The sequence below is a fragment of the Megalobrama amblycephala genome, linkage group LG6, assembly GCF_018812025.1.
Source record: "Megalobrama amblycephala isolate DHTTF-2021 linkage group LG6, ASM1881202v1, whole genome shotgun sequence".
NCBI lineage: Eukaryota > Metazoa > Chordata > Actinopteri > Cypriniformes > Xenocyprididae > Megalobrama > Megalobrama amblycephala.
Genome location: NC_063049.1, coordinates 8,525,537 through 8,546,807, shown reverse-complemented (window position 1 = coordinate 8,546,807; position 21,271 = coordinate 8,525,537). Strand labels below are relative to the sequence as shown.

Below are 21,271 nucleotides of genomic sequence, written 5' to 3'. Positions count from 1 at the left end.
CTGAAGCCAGCGGACAAACTGGGTCAGAGATCGCAGATTCTACCCGACCTAAAATGCCATTTAAAAATCTCCATGAACGTGAGCATATTAAAATGCGATATCAACTCATCATAAATAAATAAATCAACTAATTATCTTAGAGTGTATCTCCTCGCCTTCCAATGTCAATTGAGCTCTCTCCTGTCTTCAAACTGGCAAACCGCGTGAGGGTCGAGTGAGGAGGAGGGGCGGGGCAAACAATATTTTAAATTTGGACTGCAGTACCCATTTCAACCACTAGTTGTCATTCTTACATAAACCACCTTTAAAAAGCCACAAAACGGTATTTATTGTTTAAATTTCTTCAAAAATAACAAAATTTGAGACTTTGTTTCATATCAAAAGTAACCTGCTCTGTCTTGTCTGTCGACATGTTGTCAGTGTCTTCTTTGCTCCGCGATGTTTTTTTTCCACTGTGTGAGAACATGATGTGTGGCATGGCTTGTCGGACATAGCAACAGTAACTAAAGGGGCAGGTCTTTGCGAACTGTCAATTGACTCCTCCCCCATCAACACAAGTGTTTAAGCATATGCACATTAAAACATATGTTTTCACCTTTTTAATATTATTTTAGGATTTTAATTATTTTCATTTTCAGTGAAAGTGACACTGAGAGTAAAAACAAAAATCAGGAGAATAATTATCCTGTGGGCACACATAAAGCCGCCTCTCAAACAGCTGTTTGATTTCTTTTGATTTCTTTTTTTATTTATTTATTGTGGCTTGTTGTGTCAAATGCACACAAAAATACTGTCACAATGTCCTTCTTGCCAAGTATTTACATAAACAGAGTAGGTTATGTCCTACTTTAATGTAAAAAATTCACACATGTAACAGAGTAGGCTTGTTCAACTTGAAGTGGCGCTGCACAGACCAACCGTATGACATCAAAGTACAGCGAGAGCTATTCAAAAGCATTGGGAGTTGTCTGCTCTCTAATCACTCTTATTGAAACCAAGCCCAGATTACAACTCATTGTGGAATGTGCGTATTTATTACATCATGAAAGACCATCTCTGCAGAAGAAGAAAAATGCCCACTTCTACATCGTTACCACTGTAGCCCCGCCCACTGATTCATGCATGACAAGTAGTAGGTAAATAACAGATGTGTCACGTGATGCTAACACTGTATCAAGCAACTAAGCAATAAACATTCCTTTGAAGAGTGTAAAATGTTGTGCAGTGCCAGGTTGTGGAAAAACACAGCTGCTTTGGATTTGCAGAGAGTCTGAAATAAAAAATAATAATTATGCTGTGCCCTCTATATTGGATCCGACAGAAACGACGCAACACACTTATGTGAGTAAAAAAGTTTTTACTGTGTCACTATTGCTTTGTTACATATCGTTTGATATTTACGGATTATGTGTACGTGTGTAACCAAAATCACCAGTGACCAGTGATTTCTGATATGCAATGATTCATGTAGGCCTACAGTCAGATGTTCTTTGTCTCAAAATCATTCATTGTCAGTAAATCAAACTAGTGACTAAAGTAGGATGAAAATTATTTATTTATTTAAAGGGATAGTTCACCCAAAAATGAAAATTTGATGTTTATCTGCTTACCCCCAGCGCATCCAAGATGTAGGTGACTTTGTTTCTTCAGTAGAACACAAATGATGATTTTTAACTGCAACCGTTGCCGTCTGTCAGTCTTATAATGCGAGTGAATGGGAACACAATAAGAGTCGAAAAAACTTGCATAGACAAATCCAAATTAAACCCTGTGGCTCGTGACGACACATTGATGTCCTAAGACACGAAACGATCGATTTGTGCAAGAAACCGAACAGTATTTATATCATTTTTTACCTCTAATACACCACTATGTCCAACTGCGTTCAGCACTCGGTTAGTGAGGTCTGATCGCGCTCTGACAACTGAAGTGATGTCTCGCGCATATACTTAAATGAGTGCGAGACATTACTGCTGTTTTCAGAGCACGTACATACTGAAACGGTGTTAGGCTGGTGACGGGAGTACTCGGCTTAAGTTAGAAAAGTCGGGCCCTCAAGGTCCTCAATTCATGGCACGACTGTGGAAGGTCTTCCCTCCTGTATGTGACAAGAAAGCTCTTCTCCAGCTATGCTGATGTTCATTGCAAGAATCTCTTGGATCTCCCTTTCCATCTGACTGTTTGTCTGAGGGTGCTATCTAGAGGAGAGGTTTATTGTCACACCCTTCTGCACTTGTGCTAGGACCTCAAGGGCAGTAGGACAGCCCTTCAATGCAACCAAATGACACACTTTTGAGAATGGATTTACGGCCTCCAGCACACATGCAAATCCTTTTGAGATGGGGAGATCAGTAAGAAAATCTACTCCTAGCTGTGGCCAGGGGTGATGAGGAATGGACAGAGGAATAAGTTTCCAAGCTGGAAGATGACAGTGGGACTTGCAGGACTGGTCTTGCTGGAGCAAGATGGTCTGGTAAATGCCAGGGTGACCAGAAAAGTGAACAGAGTCCATTAGAGTGAGTATGATTGATGAGGGGTCCATTCGGACACCCTGTGAAGCAGGCTCTGCAATGGAGGTTTCCACAAGTATATTGTCCATTGGATGGGGCTCATGATGGCTGAGGAAGGTAGGATGGACTTGGGCTTGGAATAGAGAGATGTACATAAATATGTGAGAGGACATCTGCTTTGGTGTTCTTGGACTCTGGAAGGTAAGTAACAGTGAAATCAAATTGCTTGGAGAAAAGAGCCCACCGGGCCTGGTGGTGGTGATCAGATATACATGGGAACCCTCAAACTAGTGACACCACTCTTTAAGCACCAGCTGATGGCTCGCTGCTCCCAGTTGCCAATATCATAGTTCTGCTTTGCTGGGGAAAATTTACAGGAAAAGAAAGCACATGGATGGAACTCCTGTAGTGGATGCATTGATCTCCACATGAAGGGGATGTTAAGATTAGGGTGAACCAAGACAGGAGCACTAGTAAATGTCATCAACAGATGTAGCCTTAAGTCAAGAACAAAGTTTCACAGTGCTACACAATTTTAATGTACATAACTACATACATAACAAATTGGATTGTTTTATATTTAAGTAAAATGGCATGATTCTCCAAGTACAAAAGTTCTCAGCTTTCTTGCAGGAGAGACAGTTCCTCTTGTCATCAAGAATATAAGAGGTTGTACTGAATAGGTTCTCACTCTCTTGTGCTGGTGTTTGGGGCAGATAAACATCTGCTTGTAATCTGCACAAGCAATGGAAAGCAATCTTTGTTCATGCACCTGTAGTCAAAGATAATGTTTCTTCTAGTGATGGGTAGTTCAGCTAGATACATCTCCAGCTGTTGTGTAGCTGCACTTGTTGTAGCTCTGAGGGCTGTTTCATAAAACAAGATTAGAAAACAAGCCAGGCTTATTTTACTTAGTCAGACTTGTTGTCAGCGAATTCTGTTTCATAAAACAAATTAATTTAGTTCAAACTCAGTTACTCTGGCAACTTATGCTGGGAAACTAGCCTGGTCCGGGGCAGGCTAACTGTCAGGCTAAGCTGAGCTCCTCTAACACTGACCAATAGGAATGCAATGATATTACAACTCTCTCACATACAATTATTTGACTTTATTATATATATATATATATATATATATATATATACACTAAATAGTGCTGAATAAAAAAAAAATGGTGTAAGTTTAAGGCATTTTTTTATTATTAAAAGGTAAGTATGATGAACCAAAACATTTAAAGAGAAGTAATTTCTTAAAAATTAAGTGCTATAGCTATATAGCCCACTGAATCATTCTCAGACTTAAAGGGTTAGTTCACCCAAAAATAAAAATTCTGTCATTTATTACTTACCCTCATGCCGTTCCACACCCGTAAGACCTTCGTTCATCTTCAGAACAGAAATTAAGATATTTTAGTTGAAATCCGATGGCTCCGTGAGGCATGCGTAGGGAGCAATGACATTTCCTCTCTCAAGATCCATTAATGTACCAAAAACACATCTAAATCAGTTCATGGGAGTACAGTGGTTCAATATTAATATTATAAAGTGACGAGAATATTTTTGGTGTTTATAATATTAATATTGAACCACTGTACTCCCATGAACTGATTTAAATTAATTATATATTAATTATTTTTTAAACATTTAAAACACACATATATATACATATAGAATGCTGTATTAAACAATTTTCTAAGGGGAAAAAATAAATAATAAATCAGCTCCATTGCGGATTTCAAGTGATCAAGGGCTTAGGATGTTCCAGTTCAGCCCATTGCAAAGGTTCCGCCAGTAGTGGGCACTTGTGCAACGTAAGCAATGACGTACATCTGAGTCAATGAGACAGAGAGAAGTTAGCGAGGGAAGGGCATTTAAAAAACGAACTGGAATGCAGCCTTAGTGGGACTGTGTGAACTTCAATTACCTTTTATGAAACCGCTTTAGCCCCAACTCATTTGTTAGGTTAATTCAAGTAAGGTTTTGGAGTTTAATCCTCGTTTTTCTTATCATCTTTTATGAAACAGCCCTCTGGTGTGGATCAGGTCCTTTTCTGTAGAATCTCATTAAACATGTCAGAAAACAAAGGAGTGTGTGCCTCATCACTTGTATGTGACTGTTTCTCTGGCACATTTTGCTGCTTTTTCTGTGTGTCAAATTAACGTTCTTTAAATCATGGATATAGTACTGTTGCAATGCAGCACTGAGGGTTGGGGTTGTGAAAGCTTTTGTTTACAACATCCATTTTTTTTTTTTTTTTTTTTAGCTGTTTTACACCATGGTCTGTTTGTGCCTCTTTTCTTAGCAGATGTTCCATTCTGCAATCAAGGGAATAACTTCAACAACAGGTTCATTAGCTGAGCTTATTTCCTTGGTTAACTCTTGGAATGGAGACAATATTTTCAATTAATTTCCACTGATTTGCCCTCAACATTGCCGGCAGATTGTAATCAGACATGTATGCAGCTAAAACTCACTTTTGTTCAAGAAAACTTTCCAACCTATAGTAAGTGCTGTTCCAACAAGAGGCTACATCTTCCTGCAGTCATTTGGGTGGCTTTCCAAACTGTATTTGCAAAGTTTGTAATAGGGAATAAGCAAACAGAAAATGCTTAAAATTGCCCACATTTTTTGATCAATGTTGCTGTTATTTCTTATATGCTGCATTAACTCAATGCTCCCTCATTCACAGCCAATTTCAGCATGTGTCATGCAAGGTATGCTTTTGTGTCTACTGTCCTCTATAGCCTTTGCCATGTTCCAACATCCACCCAGGAAAAAACCCAGGCTGAAGACTTCCACACTCTGTTTGCTTCGTTTGACCAAAGCGAGTTTCTACTGCACCTTGGATCACTTCCTCACTCTTAACCTCATCCTGGCTCCTGACACAACACAGGTCACATTTTGCATACCCTACGCTCACTCTCACCCTCCCGCCTATCCTTTATGGTTTCATTCTCAATTCCTCTCCCCAATTAGTTCTCATCACTCGATACTAGAATTGCTACAGATGCTTTTTGCTCCACTCTTAGTCTTAACATCTTGTTTAAACAACTTTTGCCCCCTCTCACCTAGGCAAGCCCATGCCATCCCCTCAGCCCCCTGGCTATCTGATGTTCTCCACAAGCATTGTTCTAAACTTAAGGCTGCAGATATGGGGTGGTGCAAATCTAAAGATCCCACTGACCTTAGTTTGTATCAGTCACTCCTCTCTTCCTTCTCTGCTAATGTCTCCACTGCTAAAATTACATACTCTGAGACTGGGAAGAGCAGCTTGCAAATCATCAATACTCCGCTGGATCTGTCTGCCAATTGTGACGCAGTTAACCACCAGATCCTCCAGTCAACCCTCCTGACAAAGGGCATCTCAGGAACCACACTTGAGTGGTTCAAGTCTTACTTCTTAGGTAGGTCTTTTAGGGTGTCTTGGAGGGGTTGCGACATCTAGCTACTGGGGTGCCTCGGGGCTCACTTCTCTTCTCCATCTACATGTCATCACTAGGATCTGTCATTCAGAAAAACATGTCTTTTCCTATCACTGCTATGCTGATGACACATAACTCTACCTCTCATTGCAGCCAGATGATCTTACGGTAGCTGCTCGCATCTCACCCAAACTGACAGACACTTCTTGCTGGATGAAGAACCATCACCTTCAACTTAACCTTGCCAAGGCAGAACTGCTTGTGGTTTCGGCCAACCCAGCACTTCATCACAACTTCTCCATTCAGTGAGGTATCAACCATAACTCCTCCTCGGACATCCAGGAACCTTGAAGTTGTGATTGATGATCAGTTAAACTTCACAGACCACATTACTAAAACTACCCGGTCCTGTAGATTTGCCTTATACAACATTAGGAAGATTAAGCTCTTCCTATCGGAACATGCTACACTACTCCTTGTTCAAGCTCTTGTTCTATCCAGGCTGGACTATTGTACTCCCTTTGCAGGTCTTCCAGCAGGTACTGTCTAACCCCCGCAACTGATCCAAGATACGGGAGCGAGAGTGGTCTTTAATGAGCTGAAGCGAGCACACGTCACACCTCTCTCTCATCAATTTCCAATGGTTGCCAATAGCCAATTGCATCGAATTCAGAGCTCTGATGTTTGCCTATAGAAAAACCGCTGGCTCTGCACCCCTATACTTAAATGCACTACTTCAGAATTATATGCCCTCCAGAAGCTTGTGTTCTGCAAGTGAACGCTGCCTTATGGTGCCATTCCAAAGAGGCACAAAATAACTTTTATGGACCTTTATCTTGACTGTTTCCTGCTGGTGGACTAACCTGCCTAACTCAACCCAGGCAGCAGAGTCTTTAGCCATTTTCAAGAAATGTAGCCATCTTTTTCGTCTTTAACTTCAGTACTATTAATAATACCATTAATACTAACACTTTCTATTGTATTTCTATTCTATATATTATCTATTATCTCTGACAACCAGATGCATTTTAGTATTGTCAAGTGTAGTCTGCATCACGCATGACATGACAAAGGAGTAGCACTACAAACAGCATTTATTCAGAATTCTTAACCCTCAGGAGATATCCAGGGAAACACATGGGAAATGGCAAACCACAATAAACTCAAATGAGAACTTTAGGATGACCATCACACTCTTTCAAGTTAAAAAGCCTTTTTTAACAGATGGATTCAGCCCATGCCTTCCTCAGGGACAGTAACACAGTCAACTATGCACAGGTGAAAACAGTGTAATTCATTAAATCATCTGATTAGCTAACAATTGTCATGTGACCAACATAACATCCACCAATACAACTGTTTTCCGTACTCAAAAACACCACTTCAAATATCAAAGAAAAAAAAATTTATTAAACAAAAGGAAAAAAATCCAAGTCCTCATTCAATCCTGGATATATATTAGCCTTTAATGTATAAATCGAAAACATCTCTCTTTGATTAAGCTTAAGTTCTCTATTTCCTTTCCTAATAGTCCTACTCACATGATCAATACCTTGTATTCAAAGGATAGCTGGATTACTCTTATGCATTAATTTAAAATGTTTTGCCATATGATTTTCTTCATTACCCCTCCTGAATTTACGTTCAGTCAATCGATCCAGTAATTGTCTTTTTTTTTTCCCTCCCAATATAAAACACCTTACATTGAGGACATTCCTGTCTATAAATAACAAGAGTAGTTTGACAATTAATAAAATGATTAATAGGATAGATCTTGTTTGTATTTATGTCTAAAAATGTTTTACCTTGTACAACATTGTCACAATGATAACAATGATAGCATTTAAAGCAAATCTTAGGTTTATACCAAGAACTTGTATGGGTAGGTGGTGAAAAGCTATGTACTAATTTGTCTCCCAAGTTTGTACTTTTTTTATTTTTTTATTAAAAACTTATCATTGGAGGATCTGGAAATATATTTCTCAACAATTCATCACTAAGTAAAATTCCCATTTTAAAATTGCTTCATTTTTTCAGCAATTGCACTGTATTTTGTTACAAAATAGACTTTATTAAAATTGTCTGCTCTTGTTTTTCTTTTTAACAAATCGTCCCTTGCCATATTTTTTGCACTTTTTACATCTTTTCAACATTTTAAACTTAATGCCTCTATTTATATTTAAAAATTGTTTTTCTAGACCCTTCGCTTTATCTTCTAAATCTTGTTCTTTATCATAAATATTACGTAATCTATGAAATTGCCCAAAGCTATATTATTTATCAACTTGGGTGGGGAAAACGTTTAGCATGGAGAATTGCATTTCTGTCAGTAGGTTTTCTAATGTGTGTAAAAATCCGTCATCTTTAGTAATTTCCCGGTCCCTAAAGTTAATATTTTCCTTACTATATTCCAATGATAATTTCACATTAGAATTAGTATTAGAAGATCATTTCTGAAGCAACTCTTCATAAAATGTGTTTTACAATTGTCAAAATTATTTGTTTTCAGGTTTAAATTAGACAAAGAAAACAAGATATGAGCATCATTTTATTCGTCGTCAGCCAATTTCAAGATCGAAAAGACCGCAACTGGAGAGAGCAGGATCAGCACACTGGTAAGATCATTTATTCTCTCTACTTTTAATGAAGACAACTCGACTGTGTGTTGAGCTTCAGGATGTGACACTGAACTTTCAGTTCTGGTAGTTTGCATGTCGGCTTATTGAAAAAAGGCTCTCCTCTGCGGCGATGCATGCTGGGTACCAGGAGCCGTTATAAAAATCAGAGAGAAAAAAAAGCCACCTCTTTTGGTCTTTTTGATTGGATAGCTATCTGCTAAATCGTACGTATATAACAAGTTGCCAAATTCGGATGAATTCGTATGAATGACCTACCCCTAACCCCGCCCCTAAACCTACCCATCACTGGGGTTTAGTCAAATATGAATTCTTACGAGTGAGGTAGTACAAATTCATACGAATTAGCCACCTTGTAAAATATGAATGAATTGGTCATGAGATAGCGTTGGAGAAAATACATGAAGTGATGAATGCATGAATGGAGTTTCCACATGCGTCATTTTGATGTGTGTGGAATGTTCAATGACAGTGGTCGTGCTAATGGTTTGTCAGAGCTACGCACTTTCATTGACTTGTGCAGTTTAATTCTCACACTTTGATAACTCATAACTTAATAAAACAAACTCTGTTACTATGAATAATGATTACCTCAAAATGTAGATCTGTATGCAGATACAAGGTATTTTATCTGAATGAAATACATACACATCTCTCGCTTTTGCTCACGTGCCAGCAATTATCCCTCTGTGTGCCATAGGTTGCTGACCCCTGCCCTAGACCATAAAGCACCTGGACTTTATATTTTTCCCAGAGATGCACTCTCTACTCTTGGACTTTGTTTGAAACTCAAATGAGAACTGACCAAGGAATGAACAAAAAGGGAGTACTTATACACAGGCTTAACAAGGGAACACAGGTGAACGAAATCCCTAATCAAGGCAATAAACATGGAAAACGTAGTAACTATAGAAACTAATACTGCACAGGAAACGGGAACATGAACAAAAACATAATGAAACATAATTTAACTCTGACATTTTGCCCCCTCGTGCCTTGAAGAAATGTCCAAATGTGGAGGGAGGGAGGGGCTTTGGAGGAGGATGAGGGGCTTGTGATGGACAGGACACAGGAGGAGTCAACATAGAAGAATACCATAGCGGAGCTGAAGGAGGGAGGAGCCAGCTTAGAGCCTTCATGGGCCTCATGAACAGGACCTGGGGATCGACTGACTAAGGGGGAGCTTGCGACCTGGGAGACCCTTGCAAAGCTGTGAGGCCGAAAGCCCAGGGCAACATCATGGGCCTAGAAGTCTGAGGTGACAACGCTGGCTAAAGGGGCTGAGGCGATGACAGGGGCCTAGCAGAGCAGGGCAAGACCAGGGTGATGATAAGCCAAGGTGAAGTTGGAGGGACAAGGGAGCCCGGTGAAGCCTTAGCGATGATGGACCACGGTGGAGCTGAGGGAGTGCAGAGCCTAGGTGGAGCTGATGGGCTGACAGGCCGAGGTGGAGTCATAGCTCTGGTGTCCTAAAGTGATGCCAGGGGATCCATCTCACAGAGCTTGGCTGGTGGAGAGGAGACCCAAGGCAGAGCTGGAAAGTTGGTGAGGGTCTGTAGTGGGAGCAGAGCTGTGTGGCACAAGTGGGTGAGTCCTGGGTATTGGATTGATCCAACAGTAAAAGGGGACAGTGGGGTGGACAGGTAACAGTGTGGGATTGGATCATCTAATATATTCCTTGGAGTGGATACTGGGGCAGGGACAAAGGTGGGAGCTGGCTCCATTGGGAAGTGAATGAGCCAGCGCTCCTCAGCTGGCTCAGGAGAGGACTGCCTCCACAGCACAAACTGTGGGACCTGAGGGTAGGCTCTGGCCTCGGGATGGAAACGGCATCAGGCTCTATCTCCGGGACGGATACGTTGGCTGGCTATGGCTCTGTGGTAGCTCTTGCACATGGTCCATGGTGGGTTGGCTCAGGCTCTATATCCGTGGCGGGCTCGGGTGTCGAACGACGTGTTTTTGCTCATACCCAAATAGGGGCAAATTTGACAAGCTATAATAAATGATCTGTGGGGTATTTTGAGCTGAAACTTCACAGACACATTCTGAGGACACCAGAGACTTATATTACATCTTGTATAAGGGGCATTATAGGTCCTCTTTAACTCTCAGGAGATATTTAGGGAAATGCAGGAGAAATAGCAAACCACAATAAGCTCAAAAGAAGCTGAAGAAGAAAGTGATATTAAACAACAATGGAGGACATACAGCAGCTTGGTTTGAGCAAAGGCTGTAGGCTTCAATGAAAAACAGCCGAAAAATACACATTGTGTTGCAACAGTATTTTGTTGTCATTCCCTTTGTAGCACATACAAGTGACGATTCTCTGTCAACCAATTAACATTCTGCAGTGTGTAGCTCCACCCTTTTGGTACCGGTACTATTGTACTAGGTACCTCAACGGAAGGGTCCCAAAAAAGTGGTACGGTTCAGCATTTTGGTACCATTCACAATTTCTGACAATGGAAACGGAAATAATTGCGTACCATACTGCAGTGGTTCCCAGCCACATTCCCGGAGGCCCCCCAACACTGCACATTTTGCATGTCTCCTTGATCAAGCACACCTGAATCAGGTCATCAGCTCATCAGCAGAAACTCCAAGACCAGAAATGGGTGTGTCAGACAAAGGAGACAGAGAAAATGTGCTGTGTTGGGAAACGTGGTTGAGAACCACTGTCGTACTGTACTGAACTATACTGAACCGCACAATGCTGCGGTATACAGGGAAGTAGACAAGGGGCTTAAAGGGATAGTTCACCTAAAAATGAAAATTCAAAAATGAAAAAATAATTTGCTTACCCTCAATTTGTTCCAAACCTGTATAAATTTCTTTGTTGTACTGAACACAAAATAAGATCTTTTGAAGAATGTTTGTAACCAAACAATTGTGGGGCACAATTGACTTCCATAGTGAATTTTTTTCATAATATGGAAGTCAATGGTGCCCCACAACTGTTTGGCTCCCCATATTCTTCCTTTGGGTTCAGCAGAACAAAGAAACTCATAGAGGTTTGGAACAACTTGAGGGTGAGTAAATGATGACAGAATTTTTAATTTTTGGATGAACAATCCATTTAAGAGAAACCTTAATATAGTGCATTATTTTAGGGAAAAGTCATTTTGTAGCGGTGTCTGTGGTCATAGTGGACACTGTTGATTGTACTCTTTCAATCCCATAATGCACCACAATAATAAGTGTGCAACCATCCTACACATAGCTAGAATACCTTCTAATCATAGGTAGTGAGCTGTAGTTCTGACCACTTTGTTTGTGAATATCCGTTTTATGGTTTTGCTAATAAACAAATTGTTGAACTATGATACTAACAACAGAACTTGCAACCATAGTTCCATAGATTCTTTTGGGAAACGCACCCCAGTTAGGTCACGTTTCCTGATGAAGATGGATTTTAAAGCAAAGAGCATTCTCTGTGCGTGATTACAATTGTTTGTAGATTTTTTTTTTTTTTTTTTTTTACATGCAAATATCCAAATATGCAAATATTACATCCAAATACGCACTTAACATAAATGTGCTGTTTGTAAAGTACCGAAATGCAAGTCAGCTTTAGTGTTATATCTAATTGTGTCCCATCTAATAATAATCAACCCAACTGACTAAATACAAATAATTTTGTTATTATTTTGTGTGGATCGATCTATTACTTATACACATTGCTTTGTTTGACTTCAGTTTTCAATGTTCAATTTTCTCTAAGTCACCTGTGGATGGAGCCACAAGCTTCCAGGATTAGTGGAAGTGAAAATTAGATTGCCCTATGACTGATCCTGGCAATGACATGTACACTGAGTAGTGAGCTTCACAGTGTTGCCAGTATTAGCCATGGAGTTTGCATTAAAGAAGTGCTGTGTAACATTGTCTCAAAAAGACAAACAATGGTCTGGATCTATATGCAGATAAAAAGTTGTTTAATAGCTCCAATCATAACTTGACCATGAAACTCATGACATGAAGTGTAGGTTCAAGACCTCGATCTTTAACCACATGAAAGACACATGTATGAACAAACATTAAACTTGTTCAAGATGCATAGGCGCTGTGCAGACCAATCAGCGTATGACATCAAAGTACCTTGAGAGCGATTCAGAAGCATAAGGAGTCATATGCTCTCCAAACGCTCTTGCGGTACTTTGATGTCATACGCCCATCGGTCTGCACAGAGCAGATGCATCTTGAACAAGCCTAATAATCCACCCAGGCCAAGTCAGAGCACATAGTTAAATACCTGAGATAAGAAACACCTGGAGCTAATTAACATGAACAAAAAGAACTGCAAAGACTATGACAAGAACTACAAAATAACATGAATGCCAAATTACAAAATAAAAGACATGACAAAGTACAGCATCCTGACATGCTGACATATAGGCCTACTCATCAAGCAGTGGTCTGCTCTTTACTCCCCCAAATGAATGGCATCCATGCTGAGCATGGGTCTCAGAGAAAGAAATGGGTGTTGTTGAAGAGGAAGAAGATGGTGAGCCAAGATATGTGTTATATATGGACAGTTTTCATGCATGGTGGCAAGTCATTGAAAATTTGAAATTGAAACAAGCAAGAAAGGTTGACATGGAGCAGCTAAATCTCGAACCTCTGGGGAATTACCCCTTTAAAAAAAAAAAGCGCAGAACAGAGGAGAGTCTGCTGGCAAAAAGAGGATATGACAGAGCTCGTAATAAAACCAGAATCAACATTGGCTTGGCTTTTTGGAGATGATGAGAACTGGGGGATTTGAAATGTTGTAAAAGCTACACGGTAAGGTATTTTATTGAACAGATAAATTGCCATATGTATATCTCTAACAGAGTTCATTGTAAAGCATTATCTATTGTGAAGGGTAATTTAATTGTAGTTGTTGTAGCGCTCTGCTGAAATTTATTTTCAAAGAAGTACCATGTCTATTAATGCTAGTCAGCCTGAGATCCTTTCCATCTAAACCAACGCTATCTCACGACCAATTTGTACATACTTTATGAGGTGGCTAATTCGTACAAGTTGTACAAATGCCTCCGCCTGCTTGCCTTCTTCCCATAGTGCATCCTGGTGCCATGTGTTCCCCAGGTAAGCGACACACACGCACCCGGCCATCCATGTGATGTAAAAGAAAACGTGATTCATCAGACCACTTTCTTCTATTGCTTTGTGGTCCATTTCTGATGCTCTTGTGTCCACTGTTGGCTCTTTCGGCGGTGGACAGGGGTCAGCATGGGCACCCTGACTGGTCTGCAGCTATGCAGCCCCATATGCAACAAACTGTGATGCACTGCGTATTCTGACACCTTTCTATCAGTACCAGCATTAACTTCTCGAGCAATTTGAGCTACAGCAGCTCGTCTGTTGGATCAGACCACACGGGCCAGCCTTTGCTCCCCACGTGCATCAGTGAGCCTTGGCCGCCCATGACCCTGTCGCCGGTTCACCGCTGTTCCTTCCTCGGAGCACTTTTGATAGATACTGACCACTGCAGACCGGGAACACCCCACAAGAGCTGCAGTTTTGGAGATGCTCTGACCCAGTCGTCTAGCCATCATAATTTGGCCCTTGTCAAACTCGCTCAAATCCTTACACTTGCCCATTTTTCCTGTTTCTAACACACCAACTTTGAGGACAAAATGTTCAATTGCTGCCTAATATATTCACCCACTAACAGGTGCCATGATGAAGAGATAATCAGTGTTATTCACTTCACTTGTCAGTTGTCATAATGTGATGCCTGATCGGTGTTGTTGAAATCAGTTGGAACTACAGCTCTCCAGCTGTTAGAAGCATATTTCTTATTAAAATGACATGTAAACTTAAATAGATAGTATTCTCTTGGGTACAATAAACAAGGTAACGTTCGGTACATTCTATATCTTTCATTCCACTTGAATTGACATACATTTTAATCTATATATTTCAAAATGTCAATAATCAGCGCCGTTTTTGAGGAGTGCGCATGAGTACTATAGATGTGTAAAGGAACATCAGAGTTAGCATATGATGTACGAGGGAACCCGCGATGAATCAAGCATCAAATAAGGCAAAGCGGCAGGGAACAAAAACAGTGAAGTAATCCTCAGAGCATTGGAGTAGGCTGCTGACTGAATGAAACGCAAGCCTATAAATTGTCGGCTATGCCAAATAGCCTGCTGCATGTTACGTGATTAAAAAATTAACAGCTTTCTGTTAAGTAAATTAACTATAATTTTAAATACAGTAAAATCTCGAGTCGTTTAATTAGCACCACCTGCACGTGACGTCATTAATGACCGTCCTATATTGAGGAACTAAATGTGTATCAAACGAGAGAGGTGCGACCGGTTTCGAGAAACAGTATGCGAGTTTCTTCAGTGATGCACCGTACCTCTTTTTTGTGCAATAATTTGAGAAGTCAATGGGGTCCAGTTTTGAATCCCACGAACATTCGATGTATAAACAAAAACAGGTCAATACCTGAAACAGGTATTTTTCATATGTTCCTTCGTATTCCACAGACGAAAGAAATGCATACAGGTATAAAAAAACACGTGTTAATGTTGACAGAACTGATTTAATTTTTGTTATGAACTCTCTCTTCAAGAGTAGTCCTCACAGACATGAAGGGAATAGTCAGCACCGTTAATATTAAAGAGACGGTCACATTTTTGGCTATATTTACTTGCGATTTATTAGGTAGCCCATGCTTATTAATGCATATATAACGTTTTAACTTATTAACTGTCATGTAAATTCGAAGACTGGGTTTAGTTTTAATAAAAACCAATATTTTTTATTCGCGAATATAATAGCTTTTAAATAGCAATTAACAAATTATATATAGCAAGCAAGATGCTAGGCGATTTTATTTCTGTTAAACACATTTTATAGACTGGGTATGCATATGATTTAGGCGCCGCGGGGCAAAAGGCGCGTTTGATTTTATTTTCCCCCTAAACCACTAGATGGCATAAAAACTTGCAGCAGCACTTTCCTAAACATTTGCTTTTCAAGATGGACTTGCAAATTTGTCTGATCCTTGACGCGATCGCAGGCAGCAGCGCAAAGCTGATTCTGGGGTAGTTTGATCTAATATTTGATAATAATGTTTTTTTTTTTTTTTTTTTTTTTTTTTTTTTGCAAATGAGAATCGATTAAATTAATGTTTGTATTTTCAGACAAAGGTCTTCTTAATGATTGTCAGTTTTGCTCAAGGTAATTCAAATAAACAGTTTTTCAATAACGGAAGAATATGTAAAAGTATGGTATTTGGGGCAAAAGACACAATAGTTAACATGATAATAAATAGCCTAGTTAGCTGACTCTTCCATTTGTTGACACGACATGGTCATTTTCAGATGGTTAATATCATATATTAAGTTGGGTGTCCACCTTAGAGATAATACCCATATTTATTATGAAACAATCATACTTAAAAATATTATATTAATCATATCATAATAAAATTTCAATTATTGTTATACTGTAAATCTTTAATAAATATTATGGGATCTCCTTCAGTGCTTTCAGAATATTTACTTAAAAAAAAATTTTTCTGTATTTTTAAAATATATTTTTATAAACATATTTTAATGACAGTATATTGAACAAAAATTTATGATTTATCAAATTAAACAGAAAATAGTACAAACTTTGCTAAAGTTATTCTTTTGAACAGGTATTAACCTAGACATTAAAAACATTATTTTAGCTAGGCTGTTTGTATCAATACTGTGTGCCTTTGGCCCCCCTCGGCCCTCATACATTTATAAACAAAATACATTTTTAAACAAAATAAACCACTTTTATTATTTATTTCCACACAAAATCTGCTGCTCCATAAATGTTCAATACAAAGAGTGAAAAGCACATTTTTTCTTTACGGTGTGCCTTTAGCCGCCTCCAAGACATTGGTTATAGTTTATTTTGTGTCCCTTTTGCTCATTTCAGCATTCGCCTCTGAACAAAATAGGGAAGAAAGTGATCAACATGACTGATGGACGTTTTTATGCACTATAGCGACGATCTGCGTCTAGAATAGATTAAGAACGATAGGCTATATGTATAGCCTAGGCCTATTAGCGATCTTATCCTGTGGTGTTAAAGACATTATTTTTCACAACAAATATATTTCACAATGATCTGAACATGTCATTAAATTCTACCGATGTCACAATTGACAAATCATTAATAGGCTACAATAAATGAACAAATCGGTTGTTGTGTAATAACTGTGGTTAAAGAAATGTTTGATCTAAATGGGAAGGTGGGTTGAACGCTCACTGAATTCAGGCTGTTGTATTATCTGCTTGAAAACTGGCGAGGGCGCCAAAGGACGCGAAAACAGTTCAGTGCGCGCCTCTGTCACGCTCGCTCTCTTCTTGAAGTGGATAACTTAAGCTCGTCTTAAAGAGCCGCTCACGCCCCACGTTAACACTTCATTTGAGAGCACAGACTGTAGTTCCAGGACCACATATTAAAACGGATTAATGCTTAGCTTTTTTTTACAGAGAGGTTTCTTGAGAGATATGCTGACATATTGTGAGAAACGAAATAAAGTGAAATACCCTTTTGCATATTAGATTTATTTTGTGTATAGGCATGATGACCAACGATTTAGATTGGCATTGTTCATAATTATAATCCATATGCAGTTTTAAGGTATGCATATTATAATTATTCAGCAATAAACAGTAAGGATTACATTAGTCAATTTCACAATATAGGCTATACAAAAGAATTAAATGTTTTTCCCGTCTTAAAACATACCTTTGGTTCAGTCTTTCATACCATGAATTTTAAACATGGGTTTAATAAACGAAACTGTCACTGACCGTCATTTCTTAGTTTTACAGGCTTTGTGGTAAATGAGGATAATCGAAAATATTGTAGGTGATTTCAGTAGCTAAGATACACAAAACAAGAACGTTTCGAAAATGTCTACCAATAAGAAAATAATAAGCAATTCGACCAGAAATTATTATTTTTTTTAAAAATAGTATGTAATAATATATGAGTCTGGGTCATCTATATCTCCAGCAAATAGGCTATAAGAAAACCGCATCGTTTTAATAATGCCACAAAATGTAATGTGTCTATATCGTTATTTTATAACGAACAACCAACATATTCGCAACGGGATGTTCTAATTGGATGCAAAAATCTTTAACTAATGCCTCTCATTCGAAAACGTCTGTGTGAAATAATCGACAGAGAAAGAAAAAAGAAACAGAGCTCGGAGAGAGAGGGAGTGGGAGAGCCAGAACAGAAGGAAGGAACAATAGAGAATCAAAGCATAATGATATTCCTAAATGAAGAGGGAAATGTTGCCGCGCTCATTTTATTAATCAGACTGTCAATTTCACCCCAGAGGCCAACCCCAGGAGCCATCTAAAACAGACTCCGATCAGAAGCTGCTCTCCTCACTTCTCCTCTCTCTCTCCACCTGGATATACGCGTCTGGCCGATCAAGGGCCGACTCTATCAACCGATGACAGTCTCTCTCCTATTTATTTGCTTATAAACCTGTTACAATAAATGATCATTCGAGCCGCGTCACGCGCACCTTTAACGACGAAGGCGCAAACCACTTTTTGATGAATGACTTTCTGGACCAGAGAGGATGCGCGGGTCATTTTGAGCAGTCATTCGTTGCCCGCACTGGCATTCCTCTGTTTTTTGCTTCCAGCTCATAAAGGTGTTATATTATTTAGAGGCGGCAGCTGAGCTGAATGCGGATTAGATCCGCCACCAGTCATCGGAGCACCAGCCCTGGGACTTTGGATTTTTTTTTTCCCTGCGCGACTTCATGATGGAGAGGATAAGAAAAGAAATGATTCTGATGGAAAGGGGACTACACAGTCCAGTGGCAGGAAAGAGGCTCTCCAACCTCTCTGACTCGGCCGGGAACGCGGTGCTTGAGGCCCTGGAAAATTCCCAGCACGCAGGTCGCCTCAGCCCGAGAATAACTTCCGCCTCGCTGCATGGCGGGCTCGGGGATATTCCCAGCAAAGGCAAGTTCGAGATAGACAGCTTATTTGGAAACCACCACAGCGACAATACCTCGTCCACAGAAGTGTCGTCCTCCGAAAGCAGGAAGAAAATAAACCTGTATCCTGAAGTTTCTCCAGACTCCGATATGAACAGCGATGTGGAAGTGGGCTGCCCGTCTCATCGCTCACCGGGCAGCATCAGCCAACAGAAGGAAAACAATAGCAAAGGTAAACAACCGACACGGAAACTTTTGTTTTGTGCTTTAGAAATGTGTTCAGGTGCTAATTTAAGAGGGTATTACAAAGTTGTGAAGGTATAGCTCTAATTGGAATTTGCTTTATATGTGATTTTTGTATTTTAATTCATAGTAGCATTTTCTAAAAGCAAGTCTTTCTGAGTGCTGGCACGTCTGTTACCGTTGCCTTTAACGAATTAAATTATTTATGAGGACTGTATAAATTTTGCTGTGTTAAAATTATGTATTTGAATTGTTTTATATGTTTGTAATTAATTTTTGATACTCCGGCTTTCATTTTTGATTTAAAATAATTGCGCATTGCATCTAGATTATGTGACAAATAAAGTTAAATGCAATCCAAACAAGAATTGAATTGCTATATTTTATAAATACATCACAGATGATATATGTTCTTGTATATTTTGTTTTATAATGTAAAAAAAAAAATAGCGTGATAAAAGAAAAATAAAAAATAAATGTATACGTTTGTCTTTTATTTCTTTCATTATCCGATTTAGGTTTTTCGGACAGTAATTCAGGAGCCTCCAATACAAGCTCATCGTCTCTATCGAATCTCAACGGTAATTCCATGGGAAACTCCAGCAGCTCGAGCTCGGACCAAGTGAGGAGGTATCGGACTGCGTTTACCCGGGAACAAATTGGAAGATTGGAGAAAGAATTTTACAGGGAAAACTACGTCTCGAGACCCAGGAGATGTGAATTGGCCGCAGCGTTAAATTTACCCGAAACAACAATAAAGGTAGCTATTGGTCTGATTTGGTTTACCTCTTCCAAAGCAGATAAAATAGAATGTTAGAATGTTCTCTTGAAGATAGAATGTTTTCGCTAATTTAGAATGTTCATAAAATGTCAAATATTACCCTTTTACACAACCTCTAGCACAGAGCTTCAGGAATAAATTAATACACAAACAAAAACACGCAATTTTATATGCCCGTTCTCATTCTAAAAGATTAATTAATTCTTGTAAATATTGTTTACAAAAAATAGAATGTATAATTAGGCTATGTGTAGAGAGATAATCGATTTAATTTTGTCTGGTGCAGAAACATGCCTCTTAACCAAAGGGGTTGCATTTACAAAATTATTGGCCACAAATACTCCTCTGATGACAAAATAGTTCTGCAAATATTATTTTATATACTTAGGTCCTTGCCAATTCAACTGTAGCGTTTAATTGTTTTGTTTCACTGCTCACCCCTAATTGTTACCTGTGTGTTTGTGTGGATGCGTGTAGGTGTGGTTTCAGAATCGACGAATGAAGGACAAGCGGCAGCGGCTTGCCATGTCCTGGCCACATCCCGCCGATCCCAGCTTCTACACCTATATGATGACGCATGCGGCCGCCACCGGAAGTCTGCCTTACCCTTTTCATTCCCACATGCCACTACACTATTACCCCCATGTCGGTGTCACGGCAGCAGCTGCTGCGGCAGCCGCCTCAGGAGCCGCTTCTTCACCTTTTGCTACCTCTATCCGTCCCCTTGATACATTCCGTGCGCTTTCTCATCCATATTCGCGCCCGGAGCTGTTGTGTAGTTTCCGACATCCAGGACTGTACCAGTCACCCGCAGGTTTAAACAGCTCCGCGGCTGCGTCAGCGGCGGCGGCGGCCGCGGCGGCCGCTGCAGCGGTCAGTGCGCCTTCAGCTGCGGGGCCATGCTCGTGTCTCAGCTGCCACAGCAGTCAGGCTGCCAGCGCCCTGGGCTCCAGGGGCACCAGCTCTGATTTCACCTGCACGGCGACCGGGCAGAGGTCTGAGAGCGGATTTTTGCCATATTCGGCAGCGGTTCTCAGCAAAACTGCGGTGCCCTCACCGGACCAGAGAGAAGAAAGCGCGCTCAATAGATAGCTTAGTACCGGCATACACTCTTTTATTTGAAGCACATGTAATTTATTGTTGTTATTATTATTATTGATATTATTTTTAAGTTAAGGGACAGCATTTCCATTCCAGTAAGGCCTATAACGCTGAGAATTATAAAGATATATTTAAAATAAGCTGTTAAGGATACTGAAGGCCTTGTTACAACACAGTGCAAATTTACACTAACATTTAATTTTACTACTTCTCATTTTTAATTATTATTAACTGTATGCAGATATTATTTTCTATTAGATTGGACCACATCGCGCAGTAAAGAGAATACACACTGGTTGTACCACTTTAGCATCGGTTAAGGGACCAGGCGCAAGATAATGATGCTCTTCTGAAAGTGTTGCTGCTCGAGGGACTCTCTCCCTGATCTAGGAGTGTGTCGCATAAAACCTGCACTACTGCTACAATGTCAATTCTGCTGTTAATAATGTGAAGATTATAACGAAAATTGCCAATCATGTACCTTGATGGACCTCCTTTGAATGTGGAAATGTAAGAAAGTTCCCCGTTCTGAGACTCGCTGTCAAAGCATAACAACCCGCTGTGGGAAGTCATTAGACAAGATAGATAAAAGACCTTGAGCATTTCGCA

The 21,271-nt window shown here is 39.7% G+C and overlaps 1 protein-coding gene across 1 annotated transcript in view; it reads left to right on the top strand.

The window, feature by feature from the left end:
• Nucleotides 1-17,141: 17,141 nt before the first annotated feature.
• The window catches only part of evx2 (even-skipped homeobox 2), a 5,247-nt gene continuing 1,117 nt past the window's right edge, over nt 17,142-21,271 (top strand). Inside the window, exons 1-3 of the mRNA XM_048192821.1 lie at nt 17,142-18,769; nt 19,299-19,540; nt 20,039-21,271. The exon at nt 20,039-21,271 is cut by the window's right edge and continues 1,117 nt beyond it. Coding sequence (XP_048048778.1) covers nt 18,358-18,769; nt 19,299-19,540; nt 20,039-20,653 — 1,269 coding nt within the window. The 5' untranslated portion in view covers nt 17,142-18,357 and the 3' untranslated portion in view covers nt 20,654-21,271. The remainder of the gene's footprint in view (nt 18,770-19,298; nt 19,541-20,038) is intronic.